General features: G+C 35.5%; 1 protein-coding gene across 1 annotated transcript in view; it reads left to right on the forward strand.

Moving 5' to 3' along the window:
• Nucleotides 1-26,402, forward strand: part of LOC145664471 (nudC domain-containing protein 3) — a 59,829-nt gene that overhangs the window by 31,149 nt on the left and 2,278 nt on the right. The window contains exons 3-5 of the mRNA XM_081731171.1: nt 1,292-1,507; nt 2,118-2,406; nt 15,910-16,098. Of these exons, the coding sequence (XP_081587297.1) occupies nt 1,292-1,507; nt 2,118-2,406; nt 15,910-16,098 (694 nt within the window). The remainder of the gene's footprint in view (nt 1-1,291; nt 1,508-2,117; nt 2,407-15,909; nt 16,099-26,402) is intronic.

Below are 26,402 nucleotides of genomic sequence, written 5' to 3' on the forward strand. Positions count from 1 at the left end.
TTGTCCTTCTGAAATGACTCTTGACAATTATATTAACAAGTAGGCCTATGTAAAGATCAGTACAACGTATTTTTATCAGGAGTCCTTCGTGAGTGAGTCGGCAATCGCATTTGTAACCAATTAGTCCCGGTTTCGTGTCCAAATGGACAATTTATTTTGGATGTAAGCCGAGAAACGGTTTGGATTCCTCTTTAAGCTTATGTGACCCCTTCCAGCATAACCTTGTTGTTGCATAATAACACCAAGGCGAAACAAGCTAATTTCTGTCCATATCTAATATAAATACATAGAGTATATTATTTAAACCAAAAAAACCTGGTTTTTGGTTTTTTCAATAAAAACCATGTTTTTTGCCAACCCTGGTTTTTGGGAAATGTAATATATAACACGAAATATACATATTTTCTTCTTTTAGAACAAAATGCATACAAAATGGTAGTGTGAATCTTGTAGCAAAAAATACTATTTCCTCTGTACAAAAATTAGGACATTCTTCATTAATTTAGCCACATTTATCATCCCACTGTCCTCCTTGGTCTGGGCTGTTTTTAGAAAATTCATGAGTAGTGATGATTTCAGGAAATGACTCGGGAAAAAATCAGTATCCTCTCCGCTCCACCGAAGCTACGAAATTTCTTCGTCCCTCCCCTCGCCCCCTTTCCGGGACCGTAACTCCGATCATGTTCAGTGCGGATTACGAGGATTTTTGCAGTATTACTTTTCACTCTCATGTATTGGAAGTCTCCCTGAGGTAACTGGAATCACTGCTGACTGTAGGAATTTCGTTTATTCGTGAGAGATGAAGTATTTATTTAATTTCTTATTTAGCTATTTAGCTATGATTTGATTGGTTGGTTGGATTTGAGTTTAGCGTTCCTTTGAGCAGCAAGCCTATATGAGACATGAACCTGCAGCTTAACTTGGAATCCGACTCCCACTGGGAATGGAACCCAGACCTCCTGCGCCAAATCCACATACTCTAACCATGTAGCCATTGGGAAACTCTTATTCAATTATTAGTTATAGTGTAGAAATTACTGGATGTTGTTCTGCTTATCGTAACTTTTATTATATTTTTTTTTCCTTTATCAATGTCAATTGGTAACTGCTTTTCGACACACTTCTTACATAAATATTCCTCGTGATATTAAGAAAAATTGTGCTTGCGTTACTGCGTCGTTGTCTTAAAACATATGTCACCCGAATTTAATAATTAAATGTGTCTGAAATAGTGAATTTACTTTATATATTCCATGTTGAAGATTATTTAATACAAAATTACTCTTCTTAGGTATCTCGGAGACGAATCTGTACCAGCCGCAATTGAAGAAATAGAGATAGATAACTCAGAAACTACAGGGCAGGGTGATACTTTATCTTCAGCACCTATGACGACGTTAACAGATAGAATGTCCGCGACACTGGGTTCTGACGATCAGAAAGAAATGACGAATAACGTTGCACCCGAAGATAATTCAAATAGTGAAAAGAAATTGAAAAATAACAGGTAGGTGTAATTCTCTTATTAATGTAGATTAAATAACTTAATCTGATGTGAACGTCGTAATTATATGAGTGTAAATCAATTTTGTTTTCTAATGTATGATAGGTGTTGAAAAGGAGAACTGCGAAGCTACATATATTTATTTAATGCTTCAAAAATGAATTTAACATGTGTTTAAGTAGTGAAATGTACAAAATCCAATTACACGCTTAAGTTGTACATAGAGAAATGTTCTGTTTGCTCGTTGGTTTGCTCGTTAGTGCAGCTTTGTTTAAAATTAAACCATTAATCAACTTTCTTATAGATTTTCAAGTAACGTAATGATATTTTCTGTAGTATTAAAGAGCATGCTCACACAAAGTAAATTATTGTACCAGTAACTGAAAAATGGAATGCATAAATATTCTTGGAAACAAACAAAGGTGGCCCCATGTTGGTAAACATTACTGTATGTTTCGTGAGAAGTATGCAGAATTGTTAAACGTTTAACATTGTTGATCAAGCTACTGAAAATACATGCAAGGTATGTAATAATAATTTGTACGAAGATTTTTCTTTGTAGTCTGCATTATGAATAGTTTTTAAATAGATTTCATATTTAATCGTGTTTCAGCATTAAAACAAACGACCAAACAGCTTTTCAAAGTACAGGTGACAGTTACAATGGCGCAGTGAGAGACGGATACCGTTGGTCACAAACTATTGCCGATTTGGACATACAAGTAACAGTTCCAGAGACCGTTACGAAAGCTAGAGATTTACATGTACAGATTGAATCAAATCGTTTGTGTGTATCTGTGAAGAAGAATGATGATAAGCAAGTGTTAGTTGAAGGAGAACTATGCTATAGGACAAATCGAGAGGAATCTGTGTGGAGTCTTCTTCCGGGAAAGCATGTTCAGGTGATTTTAACATTTTGTACACGTTGAATATTCCTGAATATTCCTTTTAATATACCTTCTGGAATATTAGAAATCGTCTTTAAGTGGTTCTTTTAATGATTAAGTGAAATGTTAAATTATTATTGCATTTACCTTATACCTTAAAACGAACGTCCACGGTTAGAATATGTTAAATTGGACTGTAACCACTAAGCACAATATTCTTATTAGTATATAGTACAATTTTATACTATTAATATACATAAAATATCATCATAGCAGGGTATTTACCTCTAGGAAACTAGAAATGTCAAGGTATGTTCTGACTTCTGAATTGCAATGAGGTAGCTGAATACATTGGTTGATAGAGCATATTGAATAAATATTTCAAGATAAACATTAGTATTCATCTAATTGTATTCCTGGAAACTGAAATACTTTCTAGTATTTCGGATACATTAGCGAGTATCCTTTTTCTGACAATCATGGAGGCTTATGCAATAAATTCTTCACGTTCTTATAATTTCAGTATCAGTAAACGTGTGTGTGTGTGTGTGACTTAGCAAAACTATTCCTTTCCGTGGTACACAATGTTTCCTCCATTTCGTTAATATTCCTTCTCCTTAAAATTATGTTGTGTATAATGCACTTACACAAATATGACCCATATCAAATTAGATATTTTTATTTTACATACAGATGCCAGTATTAATCTCCTTGGTATTATTCTTGCATGGTAATCTACATCTCCTGTACACAACTATTATGGAGCCCATGCGCAGTTCATTGTTATCAAATCAAGTGTTCATACATATAAGTGAGTGTTTCAGTTTACACTTTTTCTATAAATTAACAAAACTAGTACAAGGAAATTTCGGAGTAATAAAAAAATAGAGAATTTATAATATATTATAAATGGTTATTTCTGAGAACTTTTATGTTTTGTATTTACAGCGAAGTTTGTATTAAGCAGAGAAGTCGGAGTAATAAACGTATTACAGCAATAAACTGTTAACAAATTCGAAGACGAGTGTTTTGGCAAAGACATGTTAACCATGAGAAGCCTACTGTTCCCAATATTCTCAATATAGGAATAAGTATCTTTGAACCCTGTATTTTGGAGAATCCAGAATTCAAGTATATCGAATATTTTCAGTATACTGACGATATGCGTTTTCTTTTGGATTAACTAGAACAAATAAATTTTAAAATTAAATTTACGCTGGAATCGGAAGGAAGTAATTCTGTTAATTTCCTAGATCTTACTGCTTGTACACCGCACAACAAATTTCAGTCAAAAATTTATAGAACTGTATCTTTAGTAAATACTATGTGCATAAAAAGTCAGGACATTAAAAAAAAAAAAAAAAAAAGTTAAGGCGAATATTTCGATTAACATGTTCACTAGAACGTATATATTAGTGACTTTACTGGCTGATTTAAATGAAGAAATTGATTATATTACCAATTTAGGTCTTATTAATGGTAAGTTTAGAGTTGCAATTGAAAGTTGACAGCGAAAGAAGTATAATATTGTTGAAAGTTTAAAAGAGGGAAAATTTTTCTAAGAAAGAGGACAACCAAGTAGGTAAACGTATTATTTTTCCGTTATTCTCAAACCTATTCTTTATACTACGGCCGCTGTATCGCTGGCTCTGACAGCTATGCGAAAAAAAAAAAGCGAGGTTTAGTACGACACTGACACACACACATAATTCACAATAAGTGATCGAGCTGTCGCCGCGTTGGCATGGAAACCAGACGTTGTTGTTGCTCCGTGTTCTTCGCTTTGTTTGCGCATAGTTGAGTGAAAAGTACTTCGAGAGTGTGTTCGGTTATTGCGACTTTGTGTTTTCTTCTTTTCTTTTTGTGTGTTTGGGTGTCCTGTTAAGAATAGTGAAAAAGTTTCGAGGAATCCACGAAAATTCATTAAGCAATTCATTTCGATTGTATTTGCTAGCTTTTTCTGTTTATTGTTAGTGTGTGTGGTTAAACCCACGACAAATTGGCAACATTGTTTTGTCCACGTGCAGAACTGTCAGAGCCAGAGACGTAGCGGCCGTACTACAGATTATGAAAAATTGCAATTAAACATAACATAAAAGTCACTCTGAAACCACTTAATAATTTGGAAAGATGTGTGGACAAATGCAAATGCTATTTCGTTGATGAAAACTCGTCAAGTGGCATTTATGAGATCATTTTCATGCCAGGATGATTATATCGGTATGACTAAGAAGCATATTAATACTAGTTGAAAGAACACTTAAAGGAGTCACGAGAAGATAGAGAAACTATTTTTGGATTGCCAAGCTACAAACTAAATATGAAGTGCTGGATATCAGAGTTTTACACCGTTCGATATCAATTATTGAAAGGAACGTTTATCAAGCTTTTTAACTAGGACAAAGGATCCAAAACATACTACCAATGGAATTTAGACAAGGAATGGGATATCATTGTTAGCAATTTCATTAACAAGAATAGTTTATTCTTGTAACATATAATATTATTCATTCAAATACATAACAGAAAAGTTCACAGAAGTAACTATTTATAAAAGTACAGATTCCATATTTTTTATTACTCTTAAATTTCCTTATACAAGTTTTGTTCATTTATGAAAAACTGCAAATTAAAAAATCATACATGTATATGGACACTTGATTTGGTAACAATGAACTGCGCATGGACTCAATAATAGTTGTCTAAAAGAGGCTAAAGAACAAGTCAAGAGTAATACCAAGGAGATATTAATACTGGCCCATATCTGTGAAATAAAAGTATCTAATTTGAAATAGGTAATATTTGTGTAAATGCACTTTACACATAACATAATTTTAAGAGGAAATGAATAATTTTGTTGTACCCTCACATAATTTTTTTTTTTTTTTTTTTTTTTTTTTTTTTAATTAGTACGTTGCTACGTAAGATCCTTATTTTGTATAGAATTAAAATGTATACTGATACTGAAGTTATAAGCACATGAAGAACTTATTGCATAATATGTGTTAAGCCGTGCTGCGGTGGCTCAATGGTAGAGCGTTCACCTCTGGTACATGTGGTTCCTCATGCTCAGTGAACTTTGTGTTCGACAGACACCATATGCGTGGGTTTTCTCGGAGTTCTTCCGTTTTCTCCCATTTCTTAATTCCACCATTTCGTTCATTTCTCATCATCATCGTCTCTAGCCTAACCGGCACAACTGTAGAACGTAAAACAAAGATTTCACATGTGTTAAGCCTCCATGATCCTCGAGAAAAGATACTCGCTTTAGCTGAGTACAATTCAGTGCAGTTAAATATCCAGTGACAGTTGTAAAAACTTCGGAAAAATACTGTCACTTAGTCGCGCTCCTTCACTATGCAGTTTAAAAAAAAAAAAAAAAAAAAAAAGTATTCGCACTGGCTTGATTATAAAAGTTCTCTGTACGTTTGATATAACCTCCTTTGACACCATTTGCTTTAGGAACATAGTTCTTACCAAATAGAACGCTTTTTCATAGTCAATGAACACACGTACACAAATAAACAAAGAGCGAAAAAATGTGGAAGGAGATTAAACAATCTATAGCAAGTTATCTTCTAGTGATGGACATGAAGTAATAAAAACTTAAGAAGAACAAGAAAAACCTTGCAAGCAAAGGTTTACGTGCTATAAAGAACATAGAGCAAAGAAGTACCAAGAGAAAGCGGAATCACCTTAGATATTCTAAAGAAAGCTTTGAAGAAAACAAAAAGACCCTAGCGCATTATCATAATGATGGATTATCACTTGCCGAAAATTGATGAACTTCTGTGTACACTTCTGATCACAAACACAGACTGTCTTCTGCGTACATTTCTGGTCACGAAAACCGAGAGTGCCTTCCAGAGTTGAACCTAGATCCTTAAATTCCTCGATTCTGATTACAACGGAAATCGATTTTCCTTTTATTGTGTTACAGAGCAACATGCATATTCTCTAATAGAAATAGATCATTTGAACATTGTCTCCAAGTAAATATTCAAATGACATGTAGAAAACGATCAAAATGTAACAGAAAAGAAGATAAAAATCAAAAACTAGCATACTACATGATACCAGATTCAAGCTTGTGGAAAGTACACCATCAACAGAACAGTAACAGAAACAAACGAAAGAGATTAATACCTTTGCACTCTTGTCCTAGTGAATAACGTAACGGATTCGTGCACCAATGTTTACTTTGACATGGTTTCGAATCCTGTCAATACGTAAATATATCATAGCTATGTAATATAGTACATTAAAACATATGTATTAAAGAAAATCAGCTCCTCTTTTTTGTAATGTTTACTTCGGTGCGAGAAATTCATGTTCGATTCCCGGCGGGAGCTCATGTGGTTTGGATTCTATTTTAAGCGGTAGATTCAAGTTCCATATAACTTCGGTGTTGAAAGGGACGCGAAACTTCAATACAGCACAGTCTAACGCTTACTCTTAGAAAGCAATATGAAAAGATCTTCATCCTAAAAAGTAATTCTTAAGTATTTCGCGCAGGGGGAATCATTGTGTAGGAAAATAAATTGTCACTGAATTATATCAATACTGACAGAAGTGTTGTTCTGCCTACAGCAAGTATTGTAATAAATATAAAACTGAAAATCTGAATATTATAGAAGTTGTTCTCCTTATTCCTCTCCAGATTTCGAATTTTCGAAAATGCTGAATCACGCATTTTCAATGAGCAGGTTGTGTATCAAAGAGCGCACCACTAACTTAAGCAAATCCCAATATTGGACACTCAGAATAAAGGAGAAATTTGAATATTTTAGAAATTTTCTCTTTTTCTTCCTTAGGAGGGATATTTCCGAAAACTGAAACATATATTCCCTTACTTTTAATTGAAAGTTTATATACGAGTCTCACACCTTCAACTTCAGCATCCTTAGATTACGCATTTTCTGAATAAAGAAAGGAAACTTTATATAGGATATTATCTCCTTTCCACCTTTAGGAATGGAATTTTTAGAAACACTGAAACACGTATTTCCTTATTTTTAATTAAGAGTTTATTTAATCAAGAGAAATTTAGATACAATACCCATTTTCCCTTTTCGAATGGAAGCGAATTTTCGAACATGGTGAAACAAGTATTCCCTTGTTTCTAATGAAGAGTCTCTGCCGAGTTTTATCTCTCAACTCAGGGATTCGTGTGATACTGAGTTTTGACATTACTACCCCAGCCTTTAAGCCCCTGTAGAATACATTAAAATCTTTCTTATGATATATCTTGATTCCGCGACAAGTGAAGTAATCTAACCTAATTAGCCCACACAGCATGAAATTCGATTTCACTCATCGGATGAATGTTTTCGCATCATATCATCTCTCGTTTTGAAGACATTGAATGGGTACTTGATTTATCACCATGCATTTTTTTTTCCTGTGGAGCTATTTAAAGTATGTTGTTTCTCAGCCACCGACCTCACACTATAAAAATCGGGGCGTTTTCTTCTTTTATTTTATGTTTTTTAAATCATTCGTAACAATTTTTTGCAAAATTTACTCTGTTGATTCAAATTTCAAGGAAGAAATTATTGCTGTATTTGATTTTAAAGAGATGGAACATGAAATCTTCATATAAGATGCAGCGAGTGATTGTAGGGGTTACATGTAAAGCGGTTGAATAGCGACGAGCAGAATAAGGACTGTGCTGAAGAATTTGTGCGGCCACAGTGCACATACATTGAACTGGGATATTTAACATGTCATTCTCATTAAAATGCGTATCCTAAGGGGGAGAGGGGGTTCAGAGTATCTTACGAGCTCTCATGTTAAGAAGTTGAAACTTGAAATATAAACTCGAGTGTTTCCTAAAACTCCGCTTCTAAGGAGGAAGGAAGAAGGGGGCAATTTCTATAATTTTTTCTTAATATGTAAAAAATATATCGATGTTGTCTCTCTCACTATCACGGGAAACGTCTGAATTTTTACAAATTAATTTTGGAAAGTAGTTAGCAGTTAGGCTAAGCTGAGTTTTATAATTTCATTTTAAAAATTCAAACACGCATCCTAAGGGAAAAGAAAGAAGTTCAGTTATAATATCAAATATTTTGCATAAATATTCTTTTCTTGCAAAGAACAGGTACGGCTAATTGCTTTGAACACAAAGATATACACGAGAGAGAGTTGCAATTTTGTTTGTATATATTCCCCGGCAATGTCTATGCACCTTTGCCACCGTTCTGGAAGCTTCCTTATTTGTGTAGCAATCCATTCTTTGAGGGGTCTCTCTCTGCCACTGGCGAACAAATGCGTAGAGTTCATCATTTGTATTGAACTTTTACTTCCTCTCATGCCCTCTTTCATTGTGTCGAATAAAACATAGTCGCTAGGAGCTAGATCCGGCGAATATGGAGGATGCGGCAGTACACTAAACTCTAGTTCATGCACTGTGGCAATTATCTGGCGACTGACATGTGGCCGTGCATTGTCGTGTTGGAGAAGAACGCCACTTCCCCATTTTGCTTGTCGGCGTTGTTGGATGCGTCGGCGGAGTCTATGCAGTGAACTGCATTAGCTCTCACTGTCGATGGACGTATTGGGAGGGAGCCATTCCACCAGCAGTATCCCTTCGTGATCCCAGAAAACGGTCGCCATTTGTTTCCGCTCGAATAGTCCCATCCGTGCCTTCTTGAGACGAGGGCTTCCAGTATTCCTCCATTCCATGGACTGGCGTTTCTTTTCTGGAGTCTCGTAGAGGAACCAAGTTTCGTCGACGGTGATCAGACGCTCAAAGAACTCGGTCGGATTTTCACTGTACTGTTGCATCAACTGCTGGCAAATCTCCACACGCTTTTGTTTCTGTGCAGTGGTGAGGTCATGAGGCACCCATTATGCACACACCTTGTGCAACTTCAAACACAAATGAATGAGTGTAGAGGGAACCCCGTAATAGACCTGTTTCTTTCTCTAGTTCATCAAACGTGATTCTCCTGTGCTCCATTATCAAATCACTCACTCGCGCGGCATTGCTTGGTCTGCGTGCAGTTGCAGGACGCCCAGTGCTTTTGTTTTTTGCAGCTCTGTCTTTGCCTTCTTTAAATTCGGATACCCAACGAAACACGGATCTGCGACTTGGTGCTGTGTCCCCACATACGGCTAATAATCTGTTGTGGATGTCTGAAGTATTCACTCCTTCCCTCCCGAGAATCCACACTGTCCACCATGTGTGTCTGCTTCCATGCTGTCTTTTCGCTGTCCACCAGCGTCCTGGCAAGTTGGAACAACTGCTGCTACAATGTGCTACCTACGGAAAGAAACAAAACCATTTAGTGGGGGTTGATAGTTTATCTTATTGCATACATCAACAAACATTTCAAACTGCTACTTGGTACCAGTTATAGGGGGGAGTGCCAATCATTATTGAACGAACTATATATATATATATATATACAGGGTAGCCCAAAAGTAGGTATACATTCCTGCATTGATCAAGTATAACATTCTAGTTTATAATTTTATTTGCTTCGGCTCTTCCGAGCTTAAGATACAAGTAAAAAGGCATTAAGAACAAATAATAAAGAAACTAAGTCTACCTGATGGATAACAATAAGAAATGGTATAAAAAGCAATGAATTCGATGGGTATCTGCACAAAGGTGATATGTCCATTTTTCTTCGAAAGTCAGGTTTTGGCTGATGTGGATAATACCCGAAGTATTTTTGGAATTGGTGCACATTACATAAAAACAATAGAATCTCCAGTAAATATTCCATTAATAAAAACAAAGTTTTGCATGAACCTCTGATTTGTGAGATGCATTGAATGTTGCCACCTGCAAAAATTACGGCATGGACATATCACCTTTGTCCGTATACCCATCGAATTGATCAGTACGGGACTGTATACCTACTTTTGGGCCACCCTGTATATTCAGTATGTCCATAAAGTTGTGTAACCCAAAGTTTGATTGCGTATATCTTTTGATCTAAGAATGATAAACACCTGATACTTGAAACAAATGTAAGCATGTTCTATGTAGATATTTTCGAGATCATGACTAGACCAATGCTGGAACTTGTAATGTTTTTGTGTAGTAACGAAAGAAATTACCATAAGTGTAAAATAAAAAAATGTGCAAAATGAAGAAAATCAATATTCAGTTGCAGAAAACTTGTTTCCTGTGAGTGAATACCTGTGTATATGTACAGTATGCATCAACATTTATCCATTGGTGCGAAAATGTGACAAGGTTGATGCAGTGTTGCCATATAAAAAGGCTATTTAATGCAAGTTCATAAAGTGGGTGGTTTTTGACAGAAACGCGGCCCCTGGCAACACTGTTGTCGTAAAATTACTGCAATAGGTGTATTTTAGGTTAACTAATGATAAGGAATGAGAATTTGGACATAATTTGTAAAGTGAATTTTTATTCAAAAATTTGCGAATCTTGTTCTCACTATTTTATGTTTATTAGTTTCATTATTTTGTGAATTTTTTATTCATTTCCTTTACTTTTTATTGGCAGTTTATCTACTTGCCTTTCTTATTTTTCTTTTTTGTTTCTTTCTTTATATTATTTATTTACTTTGTTGATAGTGTGGATTTCAATCTTTCTTCTAAACAACATTGCCACGTGGGTACTCTCCTTGCTCGTTAGAATGTCGTCATTGCTAATATATTACATACAAAATTACAAATAAGAATGATTTTTTAAAAATATATATACTATATGTTACTTGTTAGTAAAAACAAAAAATGTACTTCCACCAGGTAACACCGAACTATTGGACAGGTTGGGTCAGACTCATACCGCCGTATTCAACGAGAGTAGTAACTTTCTCACCAATTGATTACGATGCTCCATAGTTTACGAATGCGTGACCTGTAGACTATGTGAATAGGAAATCCTTCAGTTTAACATCCTAGACTATGCAAATAGGCATTCGTGTTGGATCGTCTGCTAGTAGTTTTCCCTTAGGGTATATACGTACCTTCAAAGCACACGATCTTTTTTGCATAAACAAAACAGGCAGCAGTTTTTATCGTTTGTATGGAACAAACTTGGCCTAAAGAAGTTACTCAATTTCCCAGCTACGATAATATTCTACTTTGACGTAAAGAAGTTACTCAGTTTCCCAGCTACAATAATATTCTATTTTTACAAAAGGACTCAGCTCGCCTCAAAGACATTTCTCTCTCTTTTTCTCCCTCTTTCTTTCTTTTTTTTAAGAAAAAGTATATTTTTAAAAGGTCCATTAAGCATTTTTTTTTGTACAAATTTTACTAGTTGAATATGTATTTTACTAGTTAAAATGTCTGTTTTCTGAAGAAACGTTTATGGAAAACATTCGAAAGGCATATTTGTAGGTTCTCGTTTTTTGTGATATACATTTCGATCAAAGTAAAATGTTAAAAACCCAGGTCTACCCAAGTGTTATCATCTTCAAAAATTCATTTTAAATGGTTCGATTGTTACCTCACTTGTCAGTTTGACCATTTAATGAATACAAAATGCGAACATAAAATATCATAGAAGTTGTTCATATCCCTGTCTAGAAGCTGAATTTTTCGAAACTACTGAGACGTCTATTTTAGATTTTTTGTACACTGCTTATTTTTTTCTTCTATTCCTTTTTCTTTTATTTATTCATTCACACTAATAATCTACCTTTGCACGATTGTTAGATATGTAGCTGCTGCAATAGAATTTTGACTTTTCCGTTTCCATTCAGATATCCGCAAAATGAACCGCATCCTTCCCTTTATTGACTTCTTACTTCCCTTTTTGAGTCTGGAACTCACTTGCAAAAGCGTATCATTACGAAACAACTTTCCAGTTTTTCCTTCTACAACTTACGTTGCCGATATAGGTTAACTACCCAAACTTCCCTAACCCAAAAAATAACCAAAGACTCGGGACAACCTTATACCTTCAACAACAGAACACAGCCAACTTTAGTCAGTTGTCAGTTTCTATTTCCGTCCTATTCATCCTTCCCTTGATCTGAACCGCCTGTAATACCGTACTTAAGCCACTTACAAACCATGCGTCGCGACAGATCCAGTAGTGTGCCAGGAGAAAGTTAGGACATTACGGAATATAATGCAAACTTTATAGTAAAGATTATCGTTTATATGTTTCACAAAGGTAATGTTGAGGAATGGTAAGTCTGGTGTTTGTGCATTGGCCAGAAGTGCTTTAAACGGTGATACATATCTTGTAAGTAGATGGTCCAGTCAACATTTAGTTAGTCAGATATCTCGTGTTGTATTAAAATAGAATAAACAAGTGGAGATTCAAAGAATTATATAATATGATGTTTGAGAATGGTATGATCTATGCTTTGAGCTTTTGATAGTCAATTAGGATTTGTGGTTGTGTCAGTATTTTGAGTATTTAAATAAAGGAGGTGTTAGATGGAAAATAACATATCATAATAATACATTATAATGATTCTATGGAAAACAATACATCATAATGATTCTATGAGCGTAATGCTTATAGTGATGTTAGCCTTAGCAACCTTATTAAGATATATTAAGGTAGTATGTTTTACCTAAATTGAGGTTTCCTAAGTAAGGAAGATTAAAGCTGAAGTTTTCTTACTATATGTTATCCATAAACCGTTAGAGAAGAAATATTTATTTAAAGAGCTTCGAAATGTTGGGGGAAGATGGAAAAGATAAAATAGACAGAGAGGGTAACAAACGAAAATGTTTTAAAACGGATAGGAGAGAAGAGGACACTTTTAGCCAGCATCTTCGCAGGAAGGCCAATTGGATTGGACACGTCTTACGAAAAAATTGTGAACTTTATACCTCCATAGAAGGAAGATGGAAGGAATGCGAGTTGTAGGAATAAGACGAACACAATTGATCCATGATTTGAAAAATAGAATAAAATATTGGGAGTTAAAAGAGGAAGCTGAAGATCGAGAAAGATGGAAGAAACATTTCCAGTCCCAAACCTAATAATAAATTTAAAAAAAAAAAAAAAAAACCCTGCTTGTAATACTAATTACATACTTTCTGCAGGTAATAATAGTTGTTTTTCGCTATTTGATAGGCAGTTGTAGTTCCATAGGTATGTTCCTTTATGATCAAATATACAAAGTATTAAAGAAAGTATTTAAAAAAAGTAAAGTTATTTTAAAAAAACTATTTATTAAGGTGTGCTGTAGGATTTTTAAATACATAGTGTGCCAAAAACTGAAAAGGATTTAAGACCTTTCTTCGTTGCAACCATTCTATTTCGTATTTCTTTCGTCCTTTTCTTTTTTAATCTGTATCAATTTCTTTTTTGTTTTAATGATTATTTTTTACATACTTTGTGCTCTGCACTAAATCCATTTTCCTTTATAAGTTTTTAATTATCATTCATTTTTTTGTTGTTCGTTAATTTATTTTTGATTTTTTTTCTTCCCTGTATTATACAAGTTTTTCTCTTTATTTGTTTTAGTTTCGCCCTCCTGCACTGTTATTGACTCACCCGTCTCATTCTGTTTTCTGTCACTATCACACTATGTTCAAGCTCTCTACACTATCAAGTGACCCTATATTTTAACATGGCTCCAACGCAGACAATTCACAACTACCCGACTCACTAATTGGTAATGTGTCTTCGCTAGAATATTAAGATATCCACCTATAAATGAGTTTAAAGAGTGTGGGGGAGCTTTTGACTCAAATGACATATTGTTTGAACCTTTGGACGTATTCAGAAATGCTACTTTCTGAATCTCAATGATTCTTTTATATCATTACAGGTCATTAGTTGGTAATGGTTTATATTATTTTGAGGAGAGATGAAAAACTTATTGCATAAAAATGTTTATACAGTAATATTAGTAGAAGTATTAATTATGGTTGCCTGATTTTTACAAAGAGTTAGTTAAATTAAAGTGTTCACAACAGTGAGTTTTCATTTGTGTCATATTGTAATAACCTGAAAATGATCGTGGTGATAAGGCCATGATGTACATTTATAAAAATTGTCAGGCAAATTAGGTTGTGATCTAACTAAATATGACTAGAGGCGAAACTTTTTATCTAACAGAAAACTCTTGCGTAATATTACTATTGAAACTCAAAATTTCTCCCATATATTTGCTGGAGTCATGTTCTTGCTACCCTTTCTCTTAAGTGATGTAGTCATGTTTAATGATTTTAATTTACCATTTGATTGAGCAAATCTGAACATTAACATTAGTAATTGTTCAAATAACAATTGGTGTCTTGGCACATTCATTCATGGCATCGATTCCTTTCAACATACTTCTCTATATTTGTCATGCTTTATCAACCTAGTTTTTTTTTCTCCTGCGAACCTATGTCCTCTAGACATGATTCTCTGGATGTAAATATTCCATGGTCTCATCATCCTCAGACTTACTATCATAGATTGGAAAAACAATATGCCTGGTTACAATATAAAGTTCCGTGGAATAAAATTAAGAATATATGTGCGTGTTACTTTATCCTCTTTGTCTGTTAAACGATAGCAGTACTTTTTCCTCGCTGTCTGTTGAACGACTGCAGTACACGTGTTGCTGCTATATTATAGCGATTATGTCATTAAAGCAATTATTAGAGGTATTATTCTTCGCAATCACATATCGAGGTATCCTTGTTCGTTTGGTAACTGAAATTCATTTTACGTTTTCTTAGTTCCCTGGTTGCTGTAGGAGTTTGAATGTGTTTTTAGTGAATGTGCGAAGTATAAAGATTATATTTATATTAGTGACGTCTAGTTCAAACTCATTTCGATCTTCCATGAATTGCAGGGAGTAACAACTTCCTATACTAGTTGAAATATTCTCAGAGGTTTCCTACCTTCCTACCCTTTCGGAAAATTTATTTAGTACGAGACCTATAGATTGCTAAGTAATTGCTTCTTATCATATAAACGTAATACTAATTACAATTCTACAGGATGTTTCAAAACAACACGACAACGTTGGAGAGGTGATTCCTGACACCAAGATAAGACAGGTCTGGGTGCACAAATGCTTCCTTTCGGAGTTATAGGCTGCCGAAAACATGAAAAAATGAACTTTGAAGATCCATAGCTCCAAAACTGTGGAACCTACTTCCTCTATAAAACGGTTGCGTGAATACCTTAGGATTCTAAAACTTGGATATTTGAATAGGGCACACACTAGTTCCTAAGTGAAGTCTTGACGCGACTACGGTAGGTCCCATAGTTTTGGAGCTATGGATCTCTAAATTTCATGTTTTCGACAGCCTACAACTCCGAAAGGAAGCATTTGTGCACCCAGGATGTTCTATAATTTTTATCTTATCTTAGTGTCAGGAATCACCTCCCAAACGTTGTCGTGTTGCTTTGAGACACCCTGTATATCAGGTTATTTTTACTATTTTTACTGTAGAGAAAGTTTTTGAAACTCATTTGAGAAGTAGTTTCTTTTTTTATTCTATTTTATTTTTGAAGTAAATAAATAAAGTATAAATCAAAGAATACACATAAAATTATAAATATATTTCTACTAATCAGTATAGTTTAGCTGTGATTGAAATGTAACTTTGTTTTCAAAGATACATTTAGAGAAGAGTCAGGAGCGCTGGTGGGATGCTTTATTCACAAATGAACCTAAGATTGATCTGCGACAGATTGATGCTTCGCGGGCTATGGAAGATCTTCCTCAGGAGGAACAGATGAAAATTCAGGAGTTGATGTGGAATGAAGAACGAAAGAGGTTAGGACTCCCTACGTCGGATAATTTGGTTAGTATTTTTAAATTGTAATTTCTAGTATTAGAAAACTTCATAAAGGTACTGAGTGTTTTGTACCGTGATTGTGAATATAGAGTAATGACGCGTATAATATTTCATTTTACGTATGGATGGTTAAAGAGTAGTTTTGGTTGTAGGAAAACAATGTTGACAAAGATGTTGAAAATCATAAAGATCGACGAATACATAAGAGGACGTGTAGGGTATGTGTTATCTCATTGCTCGAAGATAGTAGTGATAAAAAATAAATGGTCGAAACTCGCGGTCTTTCTTATACCAATTCATAAAGAAGATGGTTGCAAATGTTAGATATGTAAGTTCAGTATTGTTTAAAAGGAAGAAAGAAAGAAGAAAATAGCACCTATTCTCTTGCATTCGTATATAGCACATTTTAATACTTTAATTTCAGATAAACATCACAACTTGTTAAAGCTTATTTGCCTTTGATTGAATTCTATCTGTGGATATCTGTGAACTCGCGGTTTTCAGGGAGGGCGGGAGAGGCAGGTTTTATTAAACAAGACCGTACATATGGCACGTTTAAGCTATGAGCACCCTGTGCTTCCAGGCTAAACTCAGCTCTTTCAAGTCAAACGACAAATGCCATTAAAAAAAAATGTTCAGTAGAAATATGTGTTACCGTTATTATCTTTAGAAAGACAAACACAGTGGTAACTCTAGGATCTCATGTTTCAAAACTACGCTCTGTGTTAAAACAGTTAACAGAATTAATTATTTGCCACTTGAGTGCCAAAACCAGAGGTAAATTCACAGGGAGTCGAGGGGGAATTTATGTCCTCATAATTAACATTTGTGAATTTGTTGTGTGCTGAAGCAATGATACTTAAGCTTCCACCACTCATTCACTAATGTTTTACCAAATGTTTTTATTCCAACTCTACCAAAGTGCTGGATTTCGATAATCCTCAAAGAAAGATGCACTCTAATAAAATTTTAAAAGTTATATCTCGAAATCAAGCTTTACAATTCGATAATCTTTTAAAAAGTGCAGAGAAAATTTCTTCCTCACTTCTCCCCCTTCCACCAATACTTAACATCCTTCGAAAAATTGAAACATATTTTTGTAGTTTAACATCTCACGAATATGCTCTTTAAGGAAAAGGTGACAGATGATTAATGAAAGTGAATGATTACCTTACCATCCAGCTCTACAGCGCTTGGTGGGCTTTGGCCTCCTGTACAACACGCCTCCATTCTAGTCTTTTTGCGCTTTCTTCTTCCATCCTGTCTAGATCTGATACCACATTGTCACTCCATCTGAGTTTAGGTCATCCTCTTTTCTTTACTGAATATATATTTTCCTTTATGATTTTCTTGGGCATTCTTTCATCGTCCATGCATTCGGCATGTCCCATCCATCGAAGGCGTTGCACTTTTATGAATTTCACCACGTCTTGTCCTTCTAGAATTTCTTCTATTTCCTTGTTCCGTATTCTCCATTTTCCGTCAGCATTCACAGCAGGGTTTGCCCAAGTGGGCCCAGCCCGAAAAAACCCGCTGTTTTTTTCGGGCTGGACCCACCTGAAAAAACCCAAAACCCACCTGGGTTTTTGACATTTTTGTTAGTATATTATTGGTACAACTAAGGTGATCACATTCAAAGTGATTTTTATCAGCTCTTGGACTTCCTTAAGCGAATTTAGTGATGAGCAAATGCAAGGCCAAGACCGGAGTGGTCTTGGCCTTGGTCTTGCACACCCAGTCTTGGTCTTGGTCTTGCTTGTAAGAGTCTTGCATGTCGCTTTTAACAAATCTTATGCTTTTCAAAGTCAAATTATACTCTGGATATAAGAGGTAATAAATTCTATAATGCGCCAATAGTAACGGAAATACAACGTATGTTTCTAAATATAATATAGTTTACCTTCTTGTAAGTATGATGACAGTGTACAACATAGGCGACGACCCTTTTCTTCAATGGATGCCCACGCTTCATTACTTATAAGACAAATCACAACGTTTCGAACCTTTTTATATTTTTTAACAGATCAAACACTCCACTGGTTCCCAAACTGGGGAGGCTATTCCTGAGATGCATAAAAGAGAATCAAGACGGAACAGATTACTGAAATACCATGAATTGCAAAATTATTTTTACACTCTAAAGGCGTCAGATTTTTTCTTTTCAACCACGATTATCTAATCTTTGTATTGAACAAACTTCTAATTGTTTTATTGATTCCAGTCACATGGACATTACGCAAAAGCGAAAAAAAAAAAATGGAGGCTTTTGAAACATGGACATGAAGAAAAAAGGAGAGAATTAACTGGGTTGAAGGGAAAACGAATGAGAAGGTATTAGAAATAGTAGAAGTAGGAGAAAAGAAGAATTTTAGATGTAATTAAGAGGAGGAAGAGGAACTGGTTGGGACATTGGCCTAGGAGGAACTGTCTTATGAGGGACGTGCTAGAGGGTATGGTGGAAGGAAAGAGAGGGAGAGGTAAAGGAGACAGTATTTGGAGGAAGATAATAACATTGACGAAGATTGACGAAGAGACTAGCTTAATGCCACCGTACATTGAAGCTTTTCAGTTCCAGCAAGTAACTTGCCAATAATGGCAGAATAGCTATGATGATAATGATATTTTTAGAAATATTGGCCAAAAAAATAGAGAGAGAAAATTAAGATAATAATGATTATTAATCAAACCTCTTAATATTTTAGAATAATTTGAGTGAGACCTGAAAACGACTCAACTGTGTCTTTTGTGTAAACTCAATTTATATCAATACTTTTGTCCTACTGTATATTAGAAATACAAACTAACGGCATCAAACTCCAAGTTATTTGAGGTAATTGTACAAAATCACTCACTTGTGAATATGGTTTAATTATTGTTATATAATGTTACATCGCTCAATCCTCGATGGGCCGTATACCTAAGGAGTCTAAAAGTTATATTGATAAACAATTATTCAACGTATAAGCATCCGACCATGAAATCAAACTTGCGGTCACATGCACTAAGTTTTTGTCAATGTCATGAAAATGCTATTTCGATATTAAGAGTCTTCATCCCGGCGAAATTAAAATACCGCTAATTTTACAGTAATTATGTTATATCTTCAAATAGATAAAAGATAATTGAAATATGGAACAAGAGCACCCTAGACAATATTATTTTGCTTGAGGTACCGTTATCACAAGTCACCTAGTGGCTTTCCGTTTTCAACTGTTTAGAAACGCGAAAATAAATGACGATTTTCAAAATGGCTCGAAATCGAAAGCAGATAATGAGTCGTGATAACGGTTTCTAATGTAAAATAATATTGTCTAGGGCGCTCTTGTTCCACATTTCGATTATCTTTTATCTATTTGAAGATATCACATAATTACTGTAAAATTAGCGGTATTTTAATTTCGCCGGGATGAAGACTCTTAAGCACAATTCGATATGAGCACACATTAAAAAATTTCAACGTATGCTTAAGCCTCTGAGCCAAGGCCATATCCATGTAGTCGGCACCTGTGTTGTACGGAATTACTGATGTTCAATGCTACATTTCTCTATAGTTTTGGAAGAGGAACACCACGAACGTGTTTTGAAATGAAACAATATATCTAGTTTAAAGTCCCACGATTATGCACCGAGGCTAAGGGAGACGGTGGTAATGAGAAATTAATAAAATGGTGGAATGAAGAAAGTAGGATGAAACGGGAAAAACTTGAGAAAACCCACGTGCACGGTGTTTGTACACCAAAAAAGCTCACATGGCGCAATCTGGGATCGAACAAGGGACCCCGTACACAAGAGGCAAACGCTCTACCACTGTCCCGCTGTGGCCATAACATGTTTTAGTTTACTTTTTGCTTATCTTCTTCTTATGGACACAACTATTCTTCGTATGATTTCCCAAAATCCAATCATGGGCTGCCGTAAATGAATCAAATGATGACCAAAGTAAATCAGACACTGAAGTTCTTATACGTTGTAACAATTCATATTATGTTCTCGGTCATCTTCTAAACGCAGGAATGCATCGTAATTCAGCACCAATGATATATTTCTTTGTGTGCAACAAGCGTTGATTAGAATGACACCTGTGTAGTTTGAAAACTAGTAATAACTACAGAAAACGGGAACAACCAATTCAGAAAAACATACTGGACCTATATACTACAGGAGCAGATCTACTCACATGGATAGCATTGCTACTGGGAACACATTCATTCTAGCGAAATTTTTACTGAAGCCAAAAAATTCAAGTGAAAGATGTAATGATTTTTTCCCTTCCTTTTTACATCTATATAAAAAAGTAAGTAGTATGAGTACTTCTGCAAGACTCTTAGTCTTGCAGGTATGGTCTTGGTCTTGGTCTTGCATCGGGATTCCTGGTCATGGTCTTGCAGGCAAGACTCTTGCAGAAACTGCAAGACCAAGACTTTTGCGCTCATCACTAGGCGAATTAGGTGCTTTCATGTTAAAGTATACAACAACATTCAACGTTAGACCTATATAACGTTCTGAATGCACTGAACGGATAAAAAAGCTTACTTTAGCTTGAGATAGGTATAGAACAAATTAATGTATGGATTGTGTTTATAGCCTACTTGAAGTAAAATATGCAATTTTATATTTTAGAAAATACTTTTCGTTAATAGTATGCTCGCCGACTCGGTGACGCCGGGGGACGTTATCCCCCATACATTTGACGAGTTTAAGGCCATAGGTGGCTGTACCAGCAGGAAATATGTAAATACATTGTATTATTTCATACATTTGATGGTAACACAAGTATTCTTACGTAAAATTTTGTTTTCCAACAACAGTAGTTTAGTTCCGTCATTAGTTGCTACTCTTCAAATAAGCATTCTGTAGAATCAACACCAGCAATAGCGTAAAAATTCTTGTCAGATTTAAGAATCTTAATGCTCGGAGTTCCGAAGACAATGTAACCCTACTATTTCAAGTGCTGAATTCAAACTTCCGTACTAGTTGAAGTGTCGATGTACAGTAAAGAAAACTACATTTTCGGGGAAAACACGTGAAAGAAGTGCTCGGGAAATTCCCACAATTGAATGCAAAAAGCATCGGAAGTGAATACTTCAACAGTAAAACTATTTATTTTAAGCTGGAAGATATTTAATTTAATTTAAGGCAGTTTGAAACACTTACTTTATAAAATGTGAATTATCTCTTTGTTAATTGTTTTAAATTCATTTTCAGGAAAGAACCGTCTTGCTAGTACTAGGGAAATTCTCGTAATTGAACGCACAAAGTGAACTTCAAAACCAAAACCATTTATTTTACGCTGTAAAATATTTGCCATGAATGATATCTTTGTTTTAAATTAATATATTTGGTATTCATATTTGGCGAACGTTACTAAGGCTCCTGGGATGACTTGATCTACACTTGTTCGTGTGCCTGCCTGTACCAACACACATTACAGGGTACAACTTTCGGTCTTTTAGGTTTAAATTTTCAGGGTACAAGTACGAGACACACTAAATTTCCTGTATAGATTTTGGCGGTATACCAACGTAAAATTTCAAAATGGCGGCAATTTTGTTTTTCAAAATAGCGAGTATCCACATTACAAGGCACAATTTTGGGTCTTTTGAATAGAAATATTCAGAGTAGAACCACGAGACACACTAAATTAGCTCTATATATATTTTGGCGGCCATCCAACGTAAAATTTCAAAATGGCGGCCATTTTTCAGCTAGAGGGTATCCACGCTACAGGGTGCGATTTTCGGACTTTTAAGTTTAAATTTTGAGGATAGAAGCAGGACGTTCTAAATTTGCCGTGTAGATTTTCTCTTCGATTCAATGTAAAATTTCAAAATGGCGGCCATTTTTTCAAAACAGTAGTGAACAGAATATTATTGCAAGTTGCAACAATGACAGTCTTGAAATATAAATCAAATTTGGACACTTTTACCCCAAAGACATTGAAATATTTCGAAAAAAACAATTAAACCCGAAAATACCCGAAAAACCCATATGGGCCCAGGAAGGTTGGGCTTTTTCAAAAATACCCGGGTTTTTTCAAACCCTGATTCACAGGGCCGTAAATTTTCATAATTCTTCTTCTTGAAAATTAAGATTGTATTAATTTTTGTGCTCTCGCTGGGATCAAACCGGAGACCATGTGCACCAAAGGCGCACGCGCTGGCCATATTTTTTCTTAAGTTAACCGATTAACCGAACATTCCTTTTAACTTTATTTCCCAAACTACCACTATTTTTACTTAATTTATTTCTCTCCACTTCATTTCATATTATTTAATACGACAGAAACACGAACACACAATGATTGTAAATTTTAAAATTCCACATATGCTCTCTCATTGGAAATCGAACCCAGGATCATGTATATGAAAAACACACGCGCTAGCCAGTAGATCTGCGGAGAGGGCTACCATTAGACCAGCGGAGAGGACTTCCAAATTATTCGAGTGAAAACGCATCTGAATTCTCTCGTGGCTGAAACTCGATATAAAATTGCGTCACCCGATAAACAAACAAATAAAATACAAAGGCAATCATAGTAAAGCTTATTGAGCCTTAACCTTAATTTTATTTGAACTTACATGTGCAGGATATAACGCAATTCTCTAAATCAACGGTGGCATCTTATTAGTACACATACGAGGGTCGGCTGATAAGTTCTCGGCCCGACCCCCTTCCGAATGTACTACCTTGATGTAATTGATGTCATGTGAAATGTTGATTTTGTATATGTTTAAGTACCGAATTTCACGATTCTACCATGAACGGTTTTTATTTTACAGGTAATTGAATGAACCATAGCGGAGCCAGATGTGAAATTCACCAAAGAGGAGTTGCGAGATGTAATGAAGTTCTTCTTCCTGCAACAGAAGTCGCCCAAGGAAATCCATGGTTGCATGCTAGACACATTGGGTGGACAGTGCCCTTCATACTCCACTGTGAAGAAATGGTGTGCGAACTTCAAGCGTGGTGAATTTTCAACAGAAGATGGTGACAGGTGTGGCAGGCCAGTGTCAGTGTCAACTCCGTAAAAAGTGGACCAGATTCATGACCTGATTTTGAGAAACAGAAGGATTTCGCTTCAGGAGATAGCTGACAAAGTGCGCATATCCAAAGAACGCGTTGGGTCAATAATCCATGATCAGTTGGACATGCGCAAGTTTTCTACGAAATGGATTCCGAAATGTTTGGACGCGGATCAGAAACGCGAACGTGTGAGATCATCGCAGGTGATTTTGCGAACTCCAAGGACGATTTTTTGAATTGGCTTGTTACCCAGGATGAAACGTGGTTGCATTACTTTGAGCCGGAAACCAAACAGCAGTCATGCGAGTGGCGCCACTCAGGATCTCCAAGGCCCAAAAAATTCAAAGCACAAAAGTCTGCGGGGAAGGTGCTTGCCTCAATATTGTGGGATAAGAATGGTGTTTTGCTCTCAGATTACCTTCCAAAGGGCCAAACCATAAGTGCAGAGTATTACTGCAGTCTGCTGGCTAAGGTAAAGGACGCTATTAAAGCAAAGCGCCTGGGAAAGTTGGCACGATGTATCTTGTTCTTGCAGGACAATGCTCCCGTCCACAAGGCTGGCAGAAAATGGATTTTCTGAGGGACCTAGGGTTTCACTGCATTGACCACCCACCTTACTCGCCAGATCTTGCCCCTTCTGATTATTATCTGTTTCCAAAACTCAAAACAACACTGAAAGAACAGAAATTTCACAGTGATGAAGAAGTGATAACAGCTGCGGAACAGTTTTTGCAGACCTTGAGTTTTTTATTATTAAAATTATATATATATATATATATATATATATATATATATATATATATATATATATATATATATATATATATAGGGGTTGGAGAAGTTGTAGCATCGAAGTGCCAAGTGTGTTGACCTTCGAGGGGACTATGTTGAATAGCCTCACACTTTCATGCCTACAGCTCAAGTCCTTCTGGGTCGGGCCGAGAACTTACCAGCCCACCCTCGTAAGTTTACATGACAGCAGGCGCCGACTCATAAAAAAAATTGCTAGGGAGATCCAGAGTCGAAAGATTGAAGGGATCTGGGCGGGGTTGATGCCCCATGAGGGTGCCCCTGACGCAAATAAAACACAAGTAGATTATTTGAAAAGTTACAACGTTTAGAGAGGGCTCGGACGCGGTGGCAGTTCCAGTTGGTGCGCCCCTGTACGGCACTCTTTCACTAGTTTTTCTCCACACACTAAACACTCCAATATAGGACAGACATCCTTCACGGATACAGTATGTGAAACCTATTTTCAGATATTTCGCATTGTACAGTCTGAATTTAGTACTCTTACAACCATGGGCGGCGATTAGGGGGGGGGCAAGAGGGGGCAGTTGCCCCCCCACTTTTTTTTGAAGAGATGCCCTAATTTATATAATTTCATTTGAAAATGTAAACAGGGTGTCCACACAATTTGGAGAAAAGATATCTGACTTTTCCCTGACTTTCCATGACGAAAGTTCCAGATTTCCCTGACCCCTAAATAACTTAAAAATATAGAAAAAAGAAAGAAACTCCAGCCTCCACACTCCCCATAGTTGGCCTTGTTCCCTTCCGCTTCTGTTTCTTTCTTTTTTCAATTTTCTTTCCAAAGGAATGTAAATTTACAAACATATGCATTAGGCCGATATTGATTAGGCCTACATATTACACAAAATGTAAAGTTACAAACGAAAGTGTGCAGTATACAGAGTACTTAAGATATGAAAAAAATACACATTATATGCTTACACATTATAATACCAATTACACAGCATTATAATATTGCCTATAGTAATAAACAGTTCATACATGATTTTACTGATTATTAAAAAAATTCACACAGACACACACTTTTGCAGGGGCAGTTGTTAAATGCAACACATTTAGAAATATGTTTTCATCCTTTCTCGCATAGTTTTCTTCTCATTGATATGAATATCCTTCTTGTTGTCTCCGCAATTTAATTTTCTTTTCTTCTTTCTCCAGCTCCTTTAGTTGTTGCTGAATCTTCCGTTTCTCTCTCCTTTTCTCGTCTCCAGCATTTATTTCTCTTTTCTTTTCCAGATACATATGGTATTGTCTCATTGAAATTCTCACTGAATTTATCATACCTCTTGTAATTATTAATCCTGATGATCCACCTATTCTCATCACAGAATCATATATGATCCGTTGAGCCACCAGAGATTCTTCTTGTAAGTTGTCAACAATGAGAATTTTATTTATTGTGAAACCACTTTCAAAAAATGCGTTTCCGTGAAAGAAGATAAAACACAATTTAATAACTGACCATAAGTCAACGAAGTTCTTCCCATTTCCTAAGACTAAGTAAAAAACTCATCAAGTCCAACACAATCTCTATCATTGGCTATGAATTCATTCGAATGTTCTTTAAATTCTTCAGTCTGAGGTTTTACTGTGAGCTGGAGATGATATTTCTTCGCGTTCTCAGCCACTTGTTCAGATATCCTCTTGGCACCATGCAATTCTTCTAGAACAGCGTCTACCCTTTTGAGCAAATATGCCAGGATGCAGTTAGATGTGTTTTTCGCAGAAAATTAGTTTCAACAACTATATCAGAGAACACTACATTTTGCATCCCGTAACAGTAAAGAAGTCAACCCTATTTCATTTATTCAGTAATTGAACATCAGACCTAAATCGATTTTTCCCTGACTTTCCCTGACCAATCTGCCATTTCCGTGACTTCACCTGACACATTTTACTTCCCTGACCTTTCACTTATTTACAAGAATGAGGACACCCTGGTAAAGGTTTTGTATGTGTTACTGGTTCATACAAAAAAAAAAGTGCCATATGATATTTGCCGTTGTGTGAGTACGTATTGGATATTTGTGTTCCCGTAGAGTTAAGAATGCTACAGGAATTGCGTTTTAATTGCAATTCAAAGTAGTTAATCTTGCAATTGCAAATTTCCTTAAATGTCATAGAATATGCTTGCAGTACTTACTGTATTTCATTTTCTAAGAATAAAAACATTCATTTAATGGCATGTGTGGAATTAAAAGTATAAGTTGTTCATTAATTCCCAGTTTTAATATAACTTCTGCAAAACAAGCATCATTATTCATTACTATGATTAATATTATCCTTTCTATTTATTTGTTTTGCAAATTTGTTATTAAATAATCTGATCACACAATTTTCAAGACAGAATTGTAAGATATTCATGAGCAAGGAATCAAATCTCTTCTTGCACTTTCGTTGTTTAAAAGTATAAAGGGCTAGGTACCTACTTGTATTGCTCTTACGAATTTACTTAATAAAACAGAAATAAGATA

The sequence above is a fragment of the Thermobia domestica genome, chromosome 11 (assembly GCF_964235325.1).
Source record: "Thermobia domestica chromosome 11, izTheDome1.hap1.1, whole genome shotgun sequence".
Classification (NCBI taxonomy): Eukaryota; Metazoa; Arthropoda; class Insecta; order Zygentoma; family Lepismatidae; genus Thermobia; species Thermobia domestica.